Raw genomic sequence first — 14,105 nt, 5'->3', positions numbered from 1 at the left:
TGTGAGGTATTAAAAGCGAATTCTTCGTTTTTTTGATATTTCGAAATTTATTGAGCAAAGAATTTTCAAAAAAATTGATTTGCGGATAGGTAAAGAATGATGCAGAAAGCCTTTGATATCAACGCTAAGTTAAAAAAAAAAGTTGACAAGTTGTCCAAAAACTTCCAGGAAGGCCTGGGACTTGTTGAAGACGAAGAATGTCCTAGGTGACCATCAACGTCAGCTGACAAGGCTCACGCTCAACAAATAAAAAATTTGCTGTTGGAAAACCGTCGATTAACAACTAGAAACCTTGCTGATCATATTGACATACTGAAATAATTCGTTTATTAGATTTTGAAAAATGTTTTGGGTCAAACGCGTCAGATCTCGACAGGGTACCGTTGGTAACAGCGACTAGCATCGGTTTTTCGTGACTTGTTCGTCAAACACTCCAGTCATACCGTTCCAAAACCATCGCTTTCACCTGATTTAGCATCATGTGACAGCTGGCAATTAAAAACACTAAAAAAACTCCTCCGGCGACACCGTTTTGACGCGATAGAGGCGATTCTAGCCGCTGCAAAGAAGGAGCTGAAGGCCATCCCTAAAGTCGATTTTTTCAAGTATTTCCAAAACTGAAAAATCCGTTGGCGCATGTGCATTACATCGAGGAGGGATTACTTTTAAGAGGACGAAATTGATTTGGAGGAATTAAACAGGAATTTTAAAAAAATCGAAATTTATTTTACTTTCGTGACACAATAGTACGTTAAAATCCGTTACTCTATACGAGCACATTAATACAATATGGTAGTCAACCTACTAACCTTAACTTCCCAGTCGCGCGATCGCATACCGTGTTTCTTCCAAACAGATATTACCGATATTGTTAAGCATCAGAACTCGTATAGGAGCTGGTGTTTCAATAGAAGAGAGCCATACGAGAAAAAGCTGATCCGCTCTAAGAGCATGCATTAATAGTTGTGCCGCAAATATTATAGGACGCTGTCCTAGCATAACTTCCAAACTGCGAGCATGTGTGGACAAATCATTTGTTGCACAATCAGTTTTCACAAAAGTAAGGCCAACATTACAAAGGAAGACTGGAATGTTGAATGAACACGCCTATTGGCCCAGTTTATTCCTCGAAAATCTCGCGGACTTGAAAACTCGTTTCAACATTCTGAGAGATCTTTGCCATAAGTTGCATTTGGCTAATCTGCTGGTTTTTTATCATGGTAAAATCAGTAAAAGGTAATTGAATTGATATGTTATACAAGAGTGCACTATGATATCATCTAATTAAATTTCAGAGTTCACTTATAGAATCATTTAGGTAAGAAATGATCATTTAATTCTTTTTACTTGAAGGCCCTTCGTCTCACATTAGGAACTTATCAATTCTTAGTGAGAAACACAAAACGTGCTTCGAAAGATTGATCGAAACAACGAATAGCTGCTCGATTCGACTGTTTAGGCCGAGTTCACACCACTGAAACCCCACTGAATTAAAAACATCAACAAATAGCTAAGCAGTAATTTCTTGGAATCTTACGCACAATTTAATAGCCACTAGGATACCATTAATTCGCTTGAAGAACGCAGGGCGTTGTTATTAGTTATTATTTACATATTTCATTAATCTTTCATTTATTCGTTTTGTCTTGACTAATTTGAACACAAAGCTTTCATTTCAAAAAGGATGGCAGCAGTACTAGACACTAAAAATGTGTATGTGTTGGTATCGTATTTTCCACCGGAGGCGAGCAAGTTTTCCTTATTTTTCTGTGTGCACATGGATAGCAGTACAAAAAGGCAGCGGCGAACATTAAAAGGGTTTTGGCTGCCGTGCGTGCCAGACATCATGCGCCTGCGTTTTGTTGTTCGACAAACGTTTCCCTCGTTTTCTTGCTGAGGTTTGTTCTATCGTGTTAGCTGTGTTTATAAAGGGCTTGTTCTACGGAATTTCCTTTTCGTATATTATGCCATTTGCGTTTTTCCAACAATTCGAAAGCGTTTAAAAGTGCCGGTGTTAGTCAGTGTCATAGAATAATAGTCATTAATAATCGGTAAGACAAGTATGGCTGTGTGAACATGCTGCAATCAGTTCAATTTCACGCGAAAATGGAACGAGGGTGAAAATCGGAGCTATCGTAGTGTCGTCTTATGTGCATAATATATTTATCAAAACTGTTGATACAAACTTACACACCACCAGTATGGTTTGGATCCCGATTGATAGTGTATGATTTGGAATTTGTGCGTGCGGCTGGCCTATTCAACGTTCTCTTAACCGAATTTCTAAGAAACTTTTGCTTTTCTCTGTATTTGAAAAAAGTCGCAAAAAGTCAACGGTTGGTGTGTGAAAAATAGTGGCAACGGGAATACAGAGGGTGGTCGTTCCGAAAATAATTTAGGTGGTTTGCAATGTGTCGTCAAAAAACACAGCATCAAATACTTTTACATCTTATGGACTGGATACGAGGAGAGAATGGGATTTGTATCTAACATCCGGTGCTGCTGCTAAACGTTCTTAGCTTGACCAAAATCTAAAAATGAAGCAACCAGAATCCGTGTCAGCAGAGGGTGACAAAAGGGCACGGAAAATGCTAACAAAAAATTACACAAATACAAAGCAAGGCGTGTATATGCATGTGTATTGGTAATTTATTTTCACCGCCAATGATTTTCCGTCTGCCTTTTCGTTTTCCCGATTTTTGGTGAGCGCACGGATAACATAAGACAAAAAATATTACTTTCTGGAAAGTGTGAGTTACTCAAACTGCACCAATGTGCAAAATGAATTAGCATATTGTGAAGGGAACAATTAACTCTGATTAACGGTTTAGGATTGCCATAGAATTTTACTGAAGTTGTTTAATCAGTTAAAGTAATTAAAGCATTACTTACAAAGTACAGCACCATAGATCGAAGGAAACAAAACAACAATCGCGCAAACCCCGGATAAGACAGTGAGTTGTTTTGTACATTGCGGTGCATTACACAGTTTCAGTAATAAGCCAGTTTGTCAAGTGGTGTATTATCTAAAATACTAAACCTGCAGAATGGTGATACTTGCTGGTAGCGTTTGTTTGCTTGTTATTTATAGGTGGCACTTTGTCAGTGACATTGAAACTCATAGTAAGTAATATCGTTACTCCAAAAACCTTGCTAAGTGTCGTGAGTTTAATTTGGACAACGATATGTTATAGCTCGAACCGAACCAATTGAGAATAGGAACCAGAACATGATAACCTACGGCATATTCATATTGAATGTGCTTTGGGCCTTAGAAAATCGATGAAAGGTTCCATAGGTCCTTTCATCTTTCACCTAGTTGTTTGGCTATTTATAAAAATACACTAGCTGACAAATGCTGCTTGCTAGATAGATACTTTCTAAAACCGATGTCATTTCGCTTGTCGAACGTACTTAGCGGTAGAATTTCGAAAAGGAATCAGGAAAAGTTGTCATCAGTAACGATGAAATATCACAACTTGTTTCTAAAGATTACTTGCTTCCAATCGCAATTGATCCACATATTACCTAACTGAACACAACTGTGGTAAAGAAACGCATACATTGCACTTCTTTCATATAATACGATAACTTTGTACTCTTATTTTGTTAATATTTATTTAACACTATGCTTATCAACGAAACGCAATTTCGAGAACCACATTTGGTCCCGATCAGTGACGACAACACCACGAAAGTAGACATTTAATCAAGCAATCCCCAACGCTGAGCTCCTATTTTTAGGAAGGCTTATGATTATACTACAAAAATAAATGCCTTTTTCCTTATTTTCTCTTTTCTCTCGTTAACGATGGACCATTGAAAGGCACACATGTGGTGCGGTTAGATAGTTTGACTGAAACTTTTACACCATTTTATATTATTTACACAAAGATTATTTTACACAAAGATCGAAGTATCATAATAGCCATTGAGTGAATACCCCAAATTTTTTAGTTCGTAAAAGAAAATTTTAAAAATTGCTTTTGCTACAAAAACTGTTAAGGTCAATTTCTATACTAGCAACACTAAGCTCAATAAATTAGACCGCGTTATGGATCAATAAATCAGTCCGAATATGTTATATTACGATTGACCATTTTGGCCTGCAGCCGTTGAATCGATCGAATATATTTGACCTTTTATTACACATGGTCGTTAATGAGCAAGATGAGTTTATATTTAGGCAAGTCTATTTTAAGCAGCTGTGTCCTTCCTTTGGACCAGTTTGCTGTGCCTCCAGGATCTATGTTGCCACCTATATTATCCTGGAAAGTAATATTCTAATGTTATAATTCTAGTTTTTAGCGGTTTAGCGATCTTCTAAGGTTCTCTTAATACTAGAGCAGGTATTATCCTAATCCGAGAATGGATTTGATCGTCTTTGCGCCCATTTTGTAACACGCAATTGTGGCATCTGGTTTTGTGTTTTCAGTTTCATATAGCTATCGGATAAATAATTAGTCTTTCGTTGTTTATTTTTAATCGCATTGAAGTGCTGTGAATGGAATGAAATGTACCATCTTGGTTAAATAAGAGCAAAGTGTTGCGTTTTTAAGAAGGTTTTTAGTGAGAAAGAGTTGTGTGTGAATCATCGTGTTTTGGTGTAAATAGTGATCTTAAATTTCAAAGGATAATGACTGCCGCCCTAATGGCGTCCGATGGAAGCTACGACCCCGGTAAGATATTGAAAAAGCTAAGATATTTATGTTATAAATATTATGTGACAATGTATTTTTGTTTATTCTTGCAACTGCCTATGACCAAAGAAAAAAAACGTTCTTTCGTAAATACAATAAACATAATCATCTTTTGCGCACTGCAGGGACTCAAAAAAGTCATGAACCATGAGAAAAAACCATATGATGATATGCTTATATATTTTTGCAATCGTAATATGATGATTTCCTAACAGTCAATTATCTGATTGTTCTGTGCGCTTCGTAATTACCACGGTTATACACACGACCAACGGAATTTACTTTAAGTTATTAAAAAAACTAAAATCCCAGTCCAGGCAAAACAATGTATATACACAATGACTCAAACTGCAGACTTAACAGTTTTATAAGCTCCAGGGTATGGTATTCCCAGGCGATGTTATGCCGATGACAGCATTTTTCGAAACGAGCATTCTTCTGAATTAGAAGCCAAGCCAAGCTTGTCCCGACCACGGTCGCTTATAAAATCATCAACGTTATTTGTCTCTGAATTAAACCACTACAAACCTTAGTTTGGTGCAGTTAGTGTATACATTTTATTATGATCATTTAACGTAATTTCAATCCGTTGATTCTATTGTTTTCTATATTTAAAATAATCAAAATAGCTTTACTTTCATAATATCAAAATCTTTTTATGTAATTTTGCTATTCACAGTTATTTCTAAGCTAATAACATCTCTCAAAGAAACCGAAAATTTATCAGATGAGCAGGATCTAGGGTTTCTGCAGAATCTGTTGCAGTCAAAAGAGCTGAATGCACTCGTAAATGTTCATAGTAAGGTAGCTAAAATAAATAAAGATGATCGGATAGCGCCATTACTATCTTCTTCTATGCAGGTTAGTTTTTACACCTATAAAAAAGACTTATTTGAAGGATTTTCTTTGATTTTGATTTTATTCATCATTTTCAAGGTTCTAATGGAAGTGTTAGAACTACTTGCTCCGAGGTGCCACATTTCTCCACTGTGTAAAGAAATCTTTCATCTGCTGCAAACACCACACTTACAGGTACTTTCCTTCATTTTCTCTCAAATGTTCTTGACATCTATTTTAGCATAAAAGTATTGATGAATCGTTCATATTTTTTCGCCTGTCCGCCATTCCTGTGTAATTCATTGTTTATTATCTCTAAATTCTAATTTTAAATTCCTGAAATATTTAAAATTCGTATAGTCTAATTTTAAATCCTATCCTACCATATATCTATATATATTTATAATATTATTCTTAGAGTATTTTATTAGCACACGATGCTATCGCGCAGAAAGACTTCTATCCTCATCTGCCCGATATACCCGTTGAAGTCGACGAAGATGAGGAAACCATCAAAATAGTTCAGCTAGTCAAAAGTAATGAACCTTTGGTAGGTATCGTTTAATATAGCATCCAGGGATACTTGTTGTACTAGAGCATACATAAAATCTTACTTACTCACTTATATGTGTCACATGTTTCTTGGGGGCTTGATACATCAATTGTTTAACACATAAATCATGTCACAAAGAAACTATAGAGTCGCTTCATGGAATGTTACAACGCATGTTCATTGTTCATGAGAATCGCACTCTATGTCTTTCAATAAGGATACACGAAAGCAGGCAGCATTTAGCAATTGCAGATTTTATTGATTGTTTGATTACTTCTTACCTTGCTGAGACCGATTTTATCCTTTCATTTGGCCATTTTATCCTATTATTGCTGTTTGTCGTAAGTAACCTGTTTTTCACTCCTTCTTTTTTCTACACTTTGTGCCAAAACCATCTCTATCTCATTTTAAACCATTCTCTTATGTGAATTACACTAATGATGTATCGTAAAAAGGTTACACATGGTAAACTTATTTCAAATTCACTTATAATAGCGATGGGTAGAGAAGGAAATATCTTACCCCACTTTTGTTCTGTTAGTGTTAATAAACATACGGCTCGTCCGTCATTACATATGTTAAAAAAATAATAAAGATCCCCTCCCCTTCCCACCCCCCCAAATATATCAATATATTTTAAATATAATGTTTCCAATAGTTACACGATAGCTATTTTGCTATTACCACGCTATTAACATATAATCACAGCTATTGACACAGAATCATTTTGCAAAAATATGTTAGCCAAGTTCATTTATCGTAAATTATTTATGTTACAATATGGTTTGTATTTAGCAACGATTAGTGATTGCAACTTGTCTTGTAAATTACGACGATCGGTGACACAAAACATGCAAGTTAAAATGGAACTGGGTGTTTCTGTAATCGTTATTTCTATGGCAGACATAATTGTGTTTCTACCTAGGAAAATTAAATACTATTTTATCTAAATTTTTTAATAAACCATTTTTTGCTGCATCCAGTGTGCTGGAGCACAAAGTGCGGAACCAATCGTTGTAAGTACAATGTATTTGTTTCCCCATCATTTCGACAATGTTGAAAGTGACGAACTGCAGCTTCCTTACATAGCCATTATTATGTTTGATTGTGTTCCTTCTGTTCGATTTCATTTAAATTTTCTACAACTATGCTATTCCCGTTTTGTTTTGCAAACAATTGCATCACGCGGGCGATGAACAAAAAAGTTATAATTGTTTACGTCAACCAAGCAGAGCTGTGATCTGGCTATGGCAATGGCGGTGATAATACTGAAAGGATTTATAGCTGTTGCTTAAAACACGCTATATCGTTCCTAGTACGGAAAAATATTACACAATATTTATTGTTCCTTTCAGCATTTTCTCTGAAAAGGGTGTTTGCTTGTTGCTCAATCGTCAATTTGAGTCATTTGACATCATTGATTTAGGTAGGAACTAAAAGCAACATAATTTTCCTTTTTGTTACAGGGTGCTACGATTAAAACAGATGAAGAGACGGGGAAGATTATCATCGCTCGAATAATGCACGGCGGAGCTGCCGATCGTTCTGGATTGATCCACGTTGGTGATGAAGTGATCGAGGTGAACAACATCAATGTAGAAGGCAAGACACCCAGTGATGTTCTCTCAATATTGGTAACTTTCACTGTTTTGGCTTCATCGCAGAACCTAAATTCAGCCTTATTTCTTGTTTGCTTTTTGTTTACTATTTGCAGCAAAATTCGGAAGGCACGATTACCTTTAAATTAGTTCCATCAGATGGCAAGTTGGACCAACGGGAAAGTAAAGTTCGGGTAAGGGCATATTTCAACTATGAGCCAGAAGGAGATCCCTACATACCTTGTAAAGAGGCTGGTCTAGAGTTCCAGCGGGGCGATATTCTTCACATCGTATCACAGGTGAGTACACGCTCTTATATTACCGAGATGTCTACTATCAATGGTTCGACCCGTGAAGGAATTGAACGGTTTTGCGATTAAATAAATTGCAGGATGACTCGTATTGGTGGCAGGCTCGTAAGGAAGGCGAAAAAACTACTCGAGCCGGATTGATACCCAGCCGGGCACTTCAAGAGCGGCGTATTCTACATGAAAGAACACAAAAAGAATCAAACGGCGAAGTAAAAAGTGAGTCTTTGCAATCCTAGGCCTGCACGATAAACGCACTCAAGGCTCCAACTAATCTTAACAAACTTCATTAATATCGTGTTAAATCATATTTCATTATACTTCGATGCTTTCTATTCATTTGCCATTCATCAACCATACGTTTATGCGGATGCGTTTACTAAATGTTGGGGCTAGAAGGTTCGTGCACTTCTATCTGCTCCACACCACCCGGATCACCTAATCCGAACAATCCGTGTCGTGGGCCTAAGACTAAAAAGATTATGTATGATACAGCCGAAAATGATGACTTTGATCGAGAAATGATCGCTACCTATGAGGAAGTAGCTAAACTGTATCCTCGCCCCGGTGTGTTTCGTCCAATAGTCTTGATCGGAGCGCCTGGCGTTGGTCGCAACGAGTTGAAACGGCGACTTGTTGCAAGGGATCCAGAAAAATACAAAAGTCCTGTGCCATGTATGTTGTAACAAACCGAAGCGGCTGAGCAAAAGAAAAAAAAGTATGATACGATACAACTTTTTACAATTACTATGCAGATACTACACGTCCGATGCGTCCTGGAGAGGTAGCGGGCCGTGAATATTTGTTTGTGACACGTGAAAAAATGGAAGCGGACATCGAAAGCGGAAAATTTATCGAACATGGGGAATATAAAGGCCATTTTTACGGAACCGCAGCCGATAGTGTAAAAACGATTGTGAATGCAGGATGTGTGTGCGTGTTGGCACCGCATTATCAAGCCTTGAAGTCACTCCGGACAGCTCAACTAAAGCCCTACATTATTCACATAAGGCCACCATCATTTGAGGAGCTTAAGAAGACGCGAACGAAAGCACGTGCGCGTTCTACTTTTGACGAGAATAATTCAAGAGGCTTCACGGTAAGTCTGCGACTGTTAGCTGATGGCACAAGAAAGAAAATGCATCTAATCAATTCGAAATCTATCTTTCCCCTTTGTAATAGGATGAGGAGTTCAATGATATGATCAAATCTGACGATCGCATCAATTTCTTGTACGGGCATTTTTGTGATGACGAGATCGAAAATGGTGATCTAACGGAAGCGTTCGAAAAGCTGGTTACCCTTGCAAACAAATGTGAGTCTGAGCCACTGTGGGCTCCAGCAGCGTGGGTACAATAAAGGGGGCCGTGTCATCCCGCTGATTACAGTACGATAGTACTTTTGACCTTAATATCCTTTACTAAAGTTTTTTATTATTCATTATGATTAACCTTTTGCTTTTTGAAAAAGGCTGATTACGGCTTCACTTAAACACGGGTTTTAACCAGAGTAATCCCAATTGTGCCAGAGTACATTCAATTTTTCTTTTGTGTTTTATAATATGTCAATGATTTTGGTACTTAGTACCCGACCATCTCGACCACACGACGTTGATGTTCTTTTAAAAAATTAGCTTAAAAAGGGATACATAAACATTAGAACCAATCAGTCTACATGTTTAGTTTATAAGTTACGTTGTTTTGTTTAAATAAAATGTTTTCTTTAAAGCTATTCATTTGAAGTCGTTCTATTCTGCGAATTGCACTAGTTTTGCCGGTTTTGGTAATGAAGTAGGTGCTTTAGTAAAAAAAATCACGGAAAAGGTCACATAAATCGGTGTTTCGTGTCTTTCGGCTTAAACAAGATTTAAAAAGGTGCTTTATAAATTGATATATTAATTTGTTAATTGAGAACAGCTCTGAGAATGCGGAACTTTGTACTGTATATTGAGCAGACCAATAAGTGCGCATGGAACGGCAAAGCATTAGCAGCCAATTTCAAACGTTATATTGATTGGATAGGGATTGCGTATAATGGCAAGCAAATCGTGTATCGTGTCTTTTGTAAATAAGCGCTTGAAAACTAATTGCAGTTACACAAATTCTGGATTCCTATAAACGATCCTTCGAACCTTCGGTTCATGTTTTGTAGCAATAGACACGGCGGTACAACAAAAGCGGACACAATAGCTAAATGTTTGGCATGCCTTGAGTAAGAGCTCAGATGTAAGGAGAAAACGATTCAAGGAGTTTAAAATTGAATTCAGCGCATCAGGAGTACAGGAACTTCGACGAAATTTATTGTGACAACATTTCTACCGTACATTTCCTGTAGAATTTCGCCATTCTAACTAATTGCTAATGAATACAATCTGACATACATCCAACATAGAGACATAATGCTATATTGCTTGCGTAATTTGTTGATTGGTTTTCGGTAAAAAGGAACTGTTACAGTGTGAAAATAAAAACAAAGCAACAACCTAATTTTGTAAAATGTAACAATAGAATTTAAATTTATAGAAACCTACTTCTTGAACTTAAAGAGATTCTGTTTCAATGCAATATTTCCACCAGTGCAAAGTTAGCCAAAATCTAAACAACAATAATAACACCCTACTCGTCAAATACTACAAGATGGTTTAGAAGTTTTTTGTTCATAAGTTAATCTGCAGAAGAAATCGTTCGATACATTGTAGCGTAAAATGAATTGTAGAAGGTACATATTCTAAATTGTTTCTAGGTCTGTATAGGTTACCGTATATTCACAGGCGATGTATACACTGTGTTGGGAAGAACAAAAAAGTGGAAATATAATCGTCGAACCATTTATGTTTGCGATGTTTCAAATTAATCAACCAGCCGGCCAACAAGAGTTCATTAAATAGTGATTGGCTTAAGTGGAAGACAACCCGAATGACAAAGAAAATATAACAAAACATAGACAATATGGAATCCCTGAAACATCTACCGAGAAATTGTACACAAGGAAATAGGAACTTACTAAAACCATTGAGCACCATTAAGCTAACAGAGATGATTAAACTGTTGAACGCGAAAAGGCTAACTGTGGAGCAAATATACAGCAGCTAATAACAAGTGGCAATCGCAAAACATTTTTGAGCAAAATAACAAGATGTTTCGAATTCATCAAGAGTCGCTTCTCTAGAGAACCAAAAACTCAAAAGGCACATTTTTATTATGTTTGCCCAATTAATGAAAAGAAATCCACCTGAAACTTGTAACGTTTGTGGCAAAACCTAAGGCAGTCTTGCCTGTCTAACAAGCTAACTGATGATGATTTATCAACATTCAGCAAAGGAAAACACACTTTCCTTTACAAACTATTCTTAAGTAAAATTCAGACGGACAGTGTGGTTTACACGATCATTGGTTAAAATTGCCGTCAATGTTCAACTTTGCTGGAGAAAAGAAAATTCTAACGAATGTGCAAAACAAAGAACAAACCTTCCTCTTCACAACAAAATGCATATATAAGAAAATGGAAAGCTTCGACGAAGATTGATGTAGCTGTTTGTTGATTAGTTTTAGATATGGGTCGAAAGCTAACAAAGTGGAACTAAATAGATGAAGTTGGTAATGGGGAAGATTATTCATGCAAGCGATGTGACAATGTACTGGTCAAACCCTAATAAATACAAAAAAATCCTGCGTGCAGCAATTATTTTTGTCTGCGGTCTAATGCTTTTGAATTCTACGAATATCACGATTTTGGTGATTAAAATGTGATGTGTAACAATATACAAAGGTGAATAATGTATAAGTGTTTTACCCCGTTCCACAGTGCTATTCTAAGACCCTAATCCGTAGTCCCGGGTCTGGCCCGACCGGTAGGAAAAACAGTTTCCTCCGACTGGGATATTTTCGAGCAGACATTGCGTTATTAGTATGTATCCATATTAGTCGGGGAGTGGTCGGATCCTTACTGGTTTTGTAAAGCAGACGACGACTCCGTAGATGTCTTTTTGTGTCTTATATAAAGTGAAGAGATATTTGAATATTAATTACAGACGAGGCATATTCATAATGAATTTAACACTTTATTGTTAGACAGTGGTGAAAATCAAACATATAGAGAATTTTTCTTTCCCTGCCAAAGAACTTGGCTATTCTCTTATTGTCGGAGGCTTGTAATCCGGTTGAATAGCTTTGGCCAGAGATTCGGCATACAAAGGTAGACGTTGAGTCATCTGAAAGCCCCAGAAATCCTTTACCTGCCGACAAAGGTTCAAATCCATCTCTACCACAAGTAAGCCGTCTTTATCTCGCGAAAGACCTGGTGTGCGTGAACCGTCTGGAGCTGCCACATAAGATGATCCGTAGAACGGTCCAAAGTCCTTGTGTGCCGGTAACCCATTGCCGGAAGTAAACTCATTCGGAAAAACTTCCGTCCCGACGCGATTGATTGCAAAAGTAAAGTATCCATTCGCAATAGCTGCATTTCTTGCCTCGATACCCCATAGTGGTTCACTAAGGGCACCAACCTGAAAAGAAAAGAAAAAAAAAGGAAAACCGTAGATTAAACCAATTTGCAATCTCTCTACCTTTCACACTTGGCATAATTTGAAATGAGTTGTATTGAACCAACCGTCGCAGATGGATTAAAAACTATCTCGGCTCCGTTGATTCCAAACATCATCCAATTTTGTGGGTGGTGGCGCCCATAGCATATGTTAATTCCTATGCGCCCAAACTGCGTTTCGAAGACAGGATGGCCCGTATTACCCTCGAAATAGTACGTCGATTCATTAAAATCTCCTACACGAGGAATATGGTTTTTACGATGCTTGCCAATGTAAGCACCGTTGTTTGAAATCACTACGGCCGTATTCCATATTGTATCATGATGATTTGAGTCACGCTCGAGGATAGGAGAAATGATGACCATGTTATATTGCTTGGCTAACTCCTTCAGCATTTTCGTGGTAGGTCCATTCTCAACATCCTCGGCGAACTCGCACCAAGGAAACTTTTCGCGTGTACAGAAGGCAAAAGGCATAGCTAGAAAAAATTAAGAAATGTACATTACCGTAGAGTAAAACAAGCATGGCAAATACGTTCTACTATCGCGTTACGTGTACTTACTCCATGCTTCCTGGAGGCAAACGATATTAACGCCAGCTGAAACAGCTACTCTTAAAATGTTCGATATTTTCTCATGTAACGCATCGCGTTGCACGTGGATCGGTGCCGTCGTTGGGATATCGACGGTATTTTGTATGGCTGCGACTCTGACGATCCTTGGTCTTCTCAAATTTTCTTTACGTGCATCAAACACGTATCCCTTCAGCTCGACATCTACATCCTTTGCTAATGAAATTGTCTCGTCCGAAAATGTCAGCTCGTTGCTAAAATATGACAGAAATTAAAAAAAATTAATAACATGTCATGATTACTACCTTCTGAAAAGATTTTCAAAAATTCTGTAAAGAATCGTAACTTTGTATACGAATAATTTGCCATTTTTACCAATTTACCATTCTTTAAATACCATATCCATTTAACATTCCCGATCACATACAATGCTGTATCATGCCTAGGTCTCAAATAACGATTATCGCCCAATTGTTGCTGTATCTTATCTTATATGTCATAAAGAAATACAATACGACTGACGAAATGTTTTGAGATAAGCATATAAGAACACACATGCGCGAAACGATTACCATGGAATTACCTTAATCGTAAATCAAGGTAACATTTGCAACGATATACGGAAAGAATCGTCATAAACTAGACTAGAGTTCATTTTTTACAATGCACGCAAATTTTTCTTTCACCATTACTATGAATATCTATTACTATTTTCCTACAAGTTTATAGAAAGGTGTTTTTCTGCGACATTATTGTCTGCTGACATTACTTACTCGTCTGATCTACCGTAGAGAACTCTTTTCACTTCGCGGAGTTCTTCCGAAGGAATGTATTTGTTCAGTACATCTTCCAAGCTTTTAAAATTTGTCTCAGACATTATTATACTGCAGCGTATGATGAAGCGTAAAGTAAATCGATAGTATACTAGCACTGTGTTAAGAAAACCGTGTTTCACTTTTTCAACTGTTCTCCGTGAACTAATCCACACTGTCCAA

At 37.2% G+C, this 14,105-nt stretch overlaps 2 protein-coding genes across 12 annotated transcripts in view; one reads left to right on the top strand and one right to left on the bottom strand.

Annotated features, from left to right (window-relative positions):
* Positions 1 to 1,792: 1,792 nt before the first annotated feature.
* On the top strand, positions 1,793 to 11,783 carry LOC126570187 (MAGUK p55 subfamily member 7). Of its 11 annotated transcripts, none has more exons than XM_050227755.1 (12): positions 1,793 to 1,898; positions 4,497 to 4,679; positions 5,380 to 5,561; positions 5,637 to 5,732; positions 5,956 to 6,087; positions 7,074 to 7,106; positions 7,557 to 7,724; positions 7,805 to 7,987; positions 8,080 to 8,215; positions 8,393 to 8,671; positions 8,752 to 9,095; positions 9,179 to 11,783. In XM_050227755.1, the coding sequence occupies exons 2-12, from the start codon at positions 4,637 to 4,639 to the stop codon at positions 9,353 to 9,355; spliced, it is 1,773 nt and encodes a 590-aa protein (XP_050083712.1). In that variant the 5' UTR covers positions 1,793 to 1,898; positions 4,497 to 4,636; the 3' UTR covers positions 9,356 to 11,783. The 11 variants fall into 11 exon arrangements, with proteins under 11 accessions (XP_050083712.1, XP_050083713.1, XP_050083711.1 ...); XM_050227756.1 differs by having other exon boundaries at positions 1,840 to 1,898; positions 4,436 to 4,679; XM_050227754.1 differs by lacking the exon at positions 1,793 to 1,898 and adding an exon at positions 1,918 to 2,051.
* Positions 11,784 to 12,036: 253 nt separating this feature from the next.
* The window catches only part of LOC126571854 (beta-ureidopropionase), a 2,139-nt gene continuing 70 nt past the window's right edge, over positions 12,037 to 14,105 (bottom strand). The window contains exons 1-4 of the mRNA XM_050230691.1: positions 13,884 to 14,105; positions 13,102 to 13,364; positions 12,605 to 13,017; positions 12,037 to 12,500 (exon numbers count right to left, since the gene is read on the bottom strand). The exon at positions 13,884 to 14,105 is cut by the window's right edge and continues 70 nt beyond it. Coding sequence (XP_050086648.1) covers positions 12,123 to 12,500; positions 12,605 to 13,017; positions 13,102 to 13,364; positions 13,884 to 13,987 — 1,158 coding nt within the window. The 5' untranslated portion in view covers positions 13,988 to 14,105 and the 3' untranslated portion in view covers positions 12,037 to 12,122. The remainder of the gene's footprint in view (positions 12,501 to 12,604; positions 13,018 to 13,101; positions 13,365 to 13,883) is intronic.

This window comes from Anopheles aquasalis, chromosome 2 (assembly GCF_943734665.1).
Source record: "Anopheles aquasalis chromosome 2, idAnoAquaMG_Q_19, whole genome shotgun sequence".
NCBI classification, from domain to species: Eukaryota; Metazoa; Arthropoda; class Insecta; order Diptera; family Culicidae; genus Anopheles; species Anopheles aquasalis.
The sequence above is the reverse complement of the archived record's forward strand: the minus strand, read 5'-3'. Positions and strand labels throughout refer to the sequence as shown.

Bases quoted from the DNA above. Each gene is read 5' to 3' on its own strand.
- LOC126570187 (XM_050227755.1), top strand. From the start codon at position 4,637: ATGACTGCCGCCCTAATGGCGTCCGATGGAAGCTACGACCCCG. The intron at 4,680-5,379 runs GTAAGATATTGA...TGCTATTCACAG, and splicing joins CGATGGAAGCTACGACCCCG to TTATTTCTAAGCTAATAACA. The intron at 7,988-8,079 runs GTGAGTACACGC...AATAAATTGCAG, and splicing joins TTCTTCACATCGTATCACAG to GATGACTCGTATTGGTGGCA.